This window comes from Globicephala melas, chromosome 12 (assembly GCF_963455315.2).
Source record: "Globicephala melas chromosome 12, mGloMel1.2, whole genome shotgun sequence".
Lineage (NCBI taxonomy): Eukaryota > Metazoa > Chordata > Mammalia > Artiodactyla > Delphinidae > Globicephala > Globicephala melas.
This window is the reverse complement of record NC_083325.1, coordinates 11,229,250-11,237,265: the sequence shown is the minus strand read 5'-3', so window position 1 is coordinate 11,237,265 and position 8,016 is coordinate 11,229,250. Positions and strand designations below refer to the sequence as shown.

General features: G+C 43.4%; 1 protein-coding gene across 3 annotated transcripts in view; it reads right to left on the bottom strand.

The window, feature by feature from the left end:
- Positions 1-2,291: 2,291 nt before the first annotated feature.
- The window catches only part of BCL2L11 (BCL2 like 11), a 157,605-nt gene continuing 151,880 nt past the window's right edge, over positions 2,292-8,016 (bottom strand). For 2 of the 3 annotated variants that reach the window (XM_060309487.1, XM_060309488.2), the window contains one exon: positions 2,292-6,251. In XM_060309487.1, the coding sequence (XP_060165470.1) occupies positions 6,231-6,251 (21 nt within the window). In that variant the 3' untranslated portion in view covers positions 2,292-6,230. The remainder of the gene's footprint in view (positions 6,252-8,016) is intronic. The other variant, XR_009566190.1, reaches the window with a different exon arrangement.

Here is an 8,016-nt window from a genome sequence, read left to right as displayed (position 1 = left end):
GCAGGGCAGCAGCAAGAAGAAGCTTTGAGAAGAACAGCCCTGCAGGCTACGGGGGGGCCTTGAAAGCTGGGCTGGGGGACTGGCACCCCCTCTAGTGGGTGGTGGGTACCTCGGAGGGCCTCCAGCAGGAATCCCTCTCACTCTGATTGGTGATTCATTTTTCTTCCAACTTTGGGAATAAAAATCGCCCAGTCAACTGCTCCTCTGCAACAAGCTTTGTCATATTCTTGAAGCATCTGTGCCACCCGCCTTCCCCTGGCATTGATTAGCCTCTGACCTTTCTGTGAAAGCTTAGTTTCTCAACCCCGCCAGTGATCAGGGTGGCCTAGCTTGGCATCCAGGCCACCCAGCCCTGTCCCGGCCAAAGCTGGCGTGGGGCTGGGGAGTGTCTCTGTTGTGTGCATTTTAGCCAGCTGAGCACAGGACTTTTCCTGCGTGATCAGAATATGCTAGCGCAGGAGGGCAGGGTTGGTGCCACAGCCTGGGAGGTCGGGGGATCCAGGATCATGAGAGCTTTCTTCTTCCTCCTTTGGTTCCCGATGACCCACTACAGACTGGCTGAACACTTCAGAACAAACAATAATAACTTAATTTTTTATTTCAAACACACCTTGAATTTTATCCAGTTTTCAGGTGACCCAAGGGGATAAATTCCCCTAATCCTACACCTGATAGTCAGAATCGAGAAATCACCCTGCCTTGGAACACAGGAACTTTTCTTTTGTAACTCCTGTCTCTTCTCCTCTATGCCTGGTTTTCTGTTTGGGAGTCTCCCGGGGTGATGGTGCCGCCAGATAAAAGTTGTAATGAGAGAGGGGCGGAGGGGTCTGGGGAAAAGGCAGGGCAGAGAGTAAACAGACCTTCTCCAATCCAACGTCTAGACGGCAGGGCACCCAGTAGGTCTGCAGAGTGACTCTGAATGCCTATGAATGCCCTCTATTCAGGAGTCCAGGCTTTTGTTTAAGGCTGGGCTACATTCTGAAGAGCAGAGAACTGGCTGAACTGGTCTGGCCACTCAGCAGAGGTGAATACTTCCCCCTGGGGCCAGGACTCAGGTGAATGAAGTCATCGATATTTGGGGGCAATTCTAATCTGTGATTAACTTTTATCTCTGCTGTGAAATAACTAGCTGCCTGGAGGGGTCTGTTTCCTGCTAGGCTCAGACCACGGGGGCAGCTCGAAACAGAGGCAGACTTGAGAAGGCTGATGGGACGCCCCTGGGGAGACCCTGGAGTGAGGGAGGGCTGGGTGTGAGGCGGGGACAGGAGCCCCCCTAGCCCTGGCCTTTGTTATTCCACTACACCCAGCTGTCCTGACCTGATTTCAAACTCAGCTTACCCAAAGCAGACAGGCCACTTTCTCCTGTCCTCTCTCCTTGTTTAACCGGGAAGACTTGATAGAACTATTTAGTAATTTTTTGAGTCCTGTCTCATTCAGTCTCGTATTGAATCCCTCAGTGAGCACAGGGACATGTCGGAAGGCCTTCCAGTGGCCGCTCTCTCCTCCCCAGGCCCTCACCTTTGCAGGAGACTTTCAATTTCTCAGCCCATATCAGGTCTCAGACAAAAAGAAGCCAGGGTTGTTTTTCTAAAAGACATATTTGTTCCTGTCATTCCTCTGTCTAAAGTTCCTACTGTTGGGACCCTGGAGCCTGGCACTCAAGACCCTTCATGGTCCAACTGAGAACCGTGGGTTCTCAAACTCAAGACCATGGGGAATGTCATAGGTGAATCCAGCAGATGAAACCCAGGGCGTTTTTTGGTCTCTATTTTGTTTATTCAATTTTGGTGAGGACAAAATACCAGACATAGTTTACTCTCCTCTTCACTCTGTAGTAAAACAACACAGCAAGCAAGGTGTGACCATTCGCTCACGGCCTCACTGCTGGGGAGAGAGTAGAGAGTGGTGGGGACTAGGGCTAAGACTAAGACAAGGTCAGCAAGTTGCCCAGTGAACAAATCTTAAGGAGGCACTCACTCTCAGGGCCTTGCAAGCACAGGGTTGGCACCTGAAAGTGAGCACATCCTTAAATTTTGCTCCTTGGGCCTCACTTGCCTCACCTTAGTCCATCCCTGGTGAGGATAGTGGTGAAATGGAAAGTGGATCCACCCAAAGTGATGGCTCATAATCAGCTTCAGGTAGTTGTCGCCAAAAGGCAACACGGTGGTCCCACTGCTGTCTGCAGGCGCAGAGCAGGTGCTCCGTGATGTCAAATGACCACGTAGACTTTAGAAATAGAACTTTGGAGCCGTGTGAGTCTTGAATTAGCATCATTCTTTATTCAAGGAATAATTATTAAGAGTCAGCAGCTCAGCTGCTCTCAGCCCAGGGAGCACTGGCTGTTTCAAGAGAGAGCAGGTTTTACTGGTACTGCAGGTACAGTTCCCTCATGATTTCAGGACCCCGACAGACTCTTCTTCATGGAGCTTCAGTCTAGTCCTCGTTATGTAACAAAGTAAGAGGAAGGCAGGAAAGAAGAAAAAAATAATTTTTTAAAAAGCACACAAAACGTGTAATAGCAAAATAATAATTACAGTAGCTATAAATGGGCTTAAACGCATCTACTCCAAGAGAGCAATTAGCTGATTGGATTCCTCTAAAAAGTCCCATTATATCCTGCTTCCAAGATACCATCTAAGACAAAACCACACAGAAAGGCTATTTAAAATAGAGGGACAGAAAAATATACACTAGGTCACTGCTAGCAATAAGAGACAAATTAGAAGAAGAGAAACCACATAATATCAAGACATCAGATCAGAAGCCATCTTAGTTCTAAATGTAGACTCATCTAATGTATACACACCTCAAAATATAGTAAGCAAATTTACAGAATTACAAGTCAAAGATTTTGACTCATCTAACTTCACCAGGAATTAATACAGCAAGCAGCTGAAAAAAATTAGGATATAAAGGATTTAGAAAAAAAAATTAATGGGCATTATTTCATGTATGTGTGTGTGTGTGTGTGTGTGTGTGTGTGTGTATAAAAGTCTGCAACCAAAGAAAAATTGTCATCATTTTCTTTGAAGATACATAGATCATTTGAAAATTTGACCACACGCTAGGTCACAAAGAAAGACTGAACAAATGTCTAGAATTCACCAAAATCACACAGATTATATTCTTTAAACACAAGCCAATTAAATTATAAATCAATACTAAAAACATAGTCTCAAACTCGTATGTGTGGGAACTCAAATTATTCATAGATTAAAGAGAAAATTACAAATGAAATTTCCTTGGGATAGACTGACAATAAAAGTATTGCGTATCAAAATTCAACAATTTGGCAACTGAAAGTATACTTAGAAGCAAACAAATAAATGAATGAATTTATTTCTAAAACATAAGAGATTTAAAGTGAATGAGGTGAGTGTTCAAAATAGAAATGATAGGGGACTTCCATTATGTGATCAAAGATATCTTCCCATCAGCATCAGGAGCAAAGACAAGGATGTCCATTATCAGTACCCAGAAGCCTCACTGAGGGCACTAAAGCGAGTGAAAGAGATAATAAAAATAAAATTGACCAAAAAAGAAGCAAAAATGTCCTTATTTGCAGAAAATATAATAATCTATATAGAACATTCAAGAGAATTTTCAAATAAGCTAGTCCAATGGAAAGAGAATTCAGCAAATATGCTAGATGTCATATCTATACACAACAATTAGCACTATTTTATGCAGTAGTTAAACCAATTAGAAAATATAACAGGAAGAAAATCTCATTTATACTAGCAACTAAAGCTATAAGATATCTCTGCATGCATCTAACAAAAGATGTGCAAGTTGTTTTGGTTTTGATTTGGTTTGGGGAGGCTTTTTTTTTGGAGAAAACTTTGCAGTACTGCTAAAGAAAATGAAAAAGTATTAAAAAGTGGAGTGATTTATCATGTTCTTGAATGGAAAACTAGACTTTAACAAAGATGTCAGTCATCCCCTAATTATTCTCTAAATTCAATACAATTTTGTCCAAAATCACAAAGGGTATTTTTCGTAAAATTCCAAAAGCTGATAACCATCAAGACTAATTATAAAGTTATGATAATGCAGATAGTGAAATATTGGTACAGAGATAGCATATAGATCAATAGAAGAATAGAGCACTCAGAAACTGACCTATGCATACGGAAATTTGATTTATGACAGAAGGATCATTACAGAGTAGTTTAAAAAAAAAGGGACAGGTGAGCTCATTCAATAAATAGCCTGGAAGTAATAGGTTATCCCTATAAGAATAAGTTAGTTACTTACATCACAACACATGCAAAAATAAATCCTATGTTTATTAAATACCTAAGTGTAAAAAGCCACTACTTTGAACAATTTAGAAGAAAATATAGAAAACTATCTTTAGGAACTCAGAGTAAGAAATTATTTTCTCAAACTAGTTACAAGAAGACAAACATTAATGCAAAAAGTAATAGACTACTTAGGGTAAGCAGAACTACATTAATTTTTTAAAAACATTGTTTATAAAAAAGGTTAAATGTCAAGTCAGATACAGATGCTTGCAATGCAGTCATGTAACTGACAAAGGGTCAGAATCTAGAACACCTACAAATCACTGAGAAAAAAAAATGGCTCCATAAAAGTAATGGGCAAAGATGAGGACAAGTCCTGGATGAGGCAATCCAAATGTCAAACGAATTTTGATCAGATGGTCAACATCACTGGTAAACAGACAAATGCAAACTCAAACAACAAAGAGATACCATCTCTGTGTTCGGGTTCTCCAGAAACAGAGCCGATAGGATGTGCGTATGTATGGAAAGAGGTTTATTTTAAGGGGTTGGCTCATTGATTATGGAGGCTGGGTGGACCAGCAGGCTGGAGACCCAGGGAGAAGCTGATGCTGCAGTTCAAGTCTGAAGAGCTGATGTTGCAGGTGACGTCTGAAGAGCAGATTGCTGGAGAATCCCTGCTTGCTTGGGGAAGTCAGCCTTTTGGTCTATCCAGGCCTTCAGTTGATTGCATGAAGCTAATCCACATTATGGAAGGCAATCTGCTTTACTCAAAGTCCACCATTTAAAACAGGAACATGGAGAAACACCCACCTAGAAACATCAAGAATAGGCCCAACCAAACGGACACATAAAATGGACCATCACAAACTCTTATGCATCCGATTGGCCAAAGTGTCTGTGTGCCAGTACCAAGTGTTGGCATGAACAGGGAGCACTGGGACTTTATTCTGTGCTGATGATGTAGAGTGGGGCCATCTCTTTGGAGGGTGGGGATCCACAATGGGAAATTCACATGCGTAAATATTCACAGCAGCCTTGTCTGTGACTCCAGTGAAAAGCTGAAACGGAACTGGAAAATCATCAATAAGAAATAGATAAATTCAAAGTGATACTTTCATACAATAGAATATTATACAGCAGTTAAAATAAACAAGTGAAAGCAACTCATACCTTCATGGGTAAACCTAAAGACAATGGTGAAGGACAAAACCTAGTTTCACAGGGATATATACCGTAGGGTAGATTTGCATAAAATTTAAAAACATGCAAAACAGTACTATGTAATATTTACGGACAAACACCATAGGGAAATCTAAAAACCATGCTTGAGACGAATATACACTAAATTCATGGTCGTGCTGTCTCTGAGAAAGAGGGATGGGCAATGGGATCAAGGAGGCCATCAGCTGTGTCTATAATGTTTACCTACTAATTTTTTTTTAAGGCTTGAAACAAATGTGGCAAAATATTGACTTAATGAAGCCATGGGGGTGCATAGATATTTGTCATATTCTTCTCTCCACTTGTTCATGTATTTGAAATTTTTCCCCAAGAGAAGTGTACAGAGGGTTCTGTGTGTCTGGTGAGATGTTCCAGTAAAGATAAGTGTACAGGAGTAGAAGATATTAGAAAAGTGCCCCAAATGCCAGGCTGTGACCCTGGGGTGTTCCTGCATGCTGGTGGCAATCCTTACAGACCAACAGCATTGCAGGAGCCCAAGGAGGAGCAAAACACAGAGGTGACAGGTGCAATAACCCCCCTGTGGTACATTGAGTCTGGGCACGAAGCATGGTGGAAACCCAGAGGCTGGTGACCCTACAAAGATAAGAGTGCAAAACAAGGGGTGGGGGTCTGTCCAGCTCGACACAGCCAGTGCAGACGACCACGCACAAGGCCTTGGGGGCTGCAGAAATTAATTACTGTACAGCGTGGTGGTGCTTTTCTCCAGAGAGGGGCTGGTCCATGTCCGTTCCAGTGGGTTCAAGTTCCCCTCCAAGAGACCTATTGACAGGAAAAGAATTGAGTCACTCATGTGGGTTGACTCTTATGACCTCAGCACCGAAACCTTAGGTTTTCAACATGTTTCTTAAATGGGGCCGAGAAATGAGAAAAGGACCCTGGGGGTAGCGGGAAATAAGACTAAGATTTTCCACTGGGGCTACAGGTCGCTGGGACTCTTCTTAGGACCTGAGGGCTCTGGCAGCTGGTACTGCAGGGGTTTCATGCAGGTGAGTCACTGGGAAGGAACTAAATCAGCGCAACGCTCATCTCCACCTCTGCGTGTGGAGGAGGAGATATTTTAGCGTATTCAGAGGCGTTTTCTTTAAGGATGTTGTTTTCTCTTAGTCGTGATACGAAGCCATCCAGAGCCAGCTGTTCTCCGTCGGGGCTGGGATGGGCTGGGAAAACATCTGTTGACTCAAAGTGAGTTTAAGGGTCTCAGGCCGCAACTTGCTAACATTTTTCATCGTAAGGCACACAAGGGCAGTGAATTTTGTCTGTTTTGGGAGCAGAGGGTCTCCTGGATAAAGGTGGCGCCGCATTCGGATCAGACCTGGGAAGGAGGGAAGGATGGACCGCACAGGGAACGGGCATCTTCAGTTGAGCCCAGACGCTTGGCCCTAGTCATCCCCCATCGTGGCCTCGTTGTTATCAATTAAAGGGTGGACATCAAATAAACCCCAGAGGGACAGCCCAGCCAGTGTCTCGCCCACACGCTCTGCATTCTGCCCTTGCCACTATCAGTGGCAGTTCTGGGATATTTCTCCAGCGCCATGAACCCAGAGGTGCGACTCAGCAGAAATCACAGGAATATTTGGAGGGTAAAGTAGATGATCTTAATGAATTGCTTTGAGTCTGGAAACGAAGAAGCTGGCTGGTAATAAAGGAGAATGGAGCCTTTCTAGCTCCTTCCCAGCAAATGCGGAGATCCAGAGAAGGAAGAGAAAGCCAGCTAATGCGACATAAGTAACGTATTAAAGGGCCAGAGGGATGTGATGCTGGGCTTCAGTGATGTGTGTGAGGGCAGCAAAGACACACCAGGTACATGTTTGGAGAAGCCACCCGATGGCCTTCGGGAATGCACTGGCCTGAACCCCAGATCGGAATTCCGGAAGCTTCCCCTGAGGCTAGAGTTCTGGGGCCTACGACTAAAATGGGAGCGGAGGGGATGGGGGGCAGGGTCTCTCTGCCCCCCAACATGACCCTTTCTTCTTGGTCCTCGCCTCGGAGGCTGCCAACCCCCTGGGAAGCTGACACTTTCCATATTAGTACATCATGACCTTCGTGTGTCATTTAGTTCACTCTGTAGGTTGAAATTTATTTTACAGATAAGATTTCAAGCATATTGTAATCAAAAGACTATGGTAACAACCACGCCCGGTCTGTATCTAATGCCTCCCTGGACCAGACACTGGGCTGGGGCTCCTGCATATGTTATCTCGTGGAATGGCCTGTTGCCTGAGTATTATAATTACCATTTTTACAGATAAGGAAACTGAGGCTCAGAGAGGTAACTTTAAAATTCAAGTCACACAGCAAAGTAAGTGCAAACAGCAAGTATAAAGCCAAATTTTAGTCCCAAATCATTCTTTTCACGTCTCTGCATAGCAGTACAAGTGAATACCCACTTTAAGATGAGAATACCAAAATTAAATATTAAATATTCTCATAGAATCATACATTTGCATAAACATAGAAATTTTGTTGTAGAAACGCCCATTTATATGTCTTGAAAGTGACTGGTTGGAAAATAAGCAAAAACAGA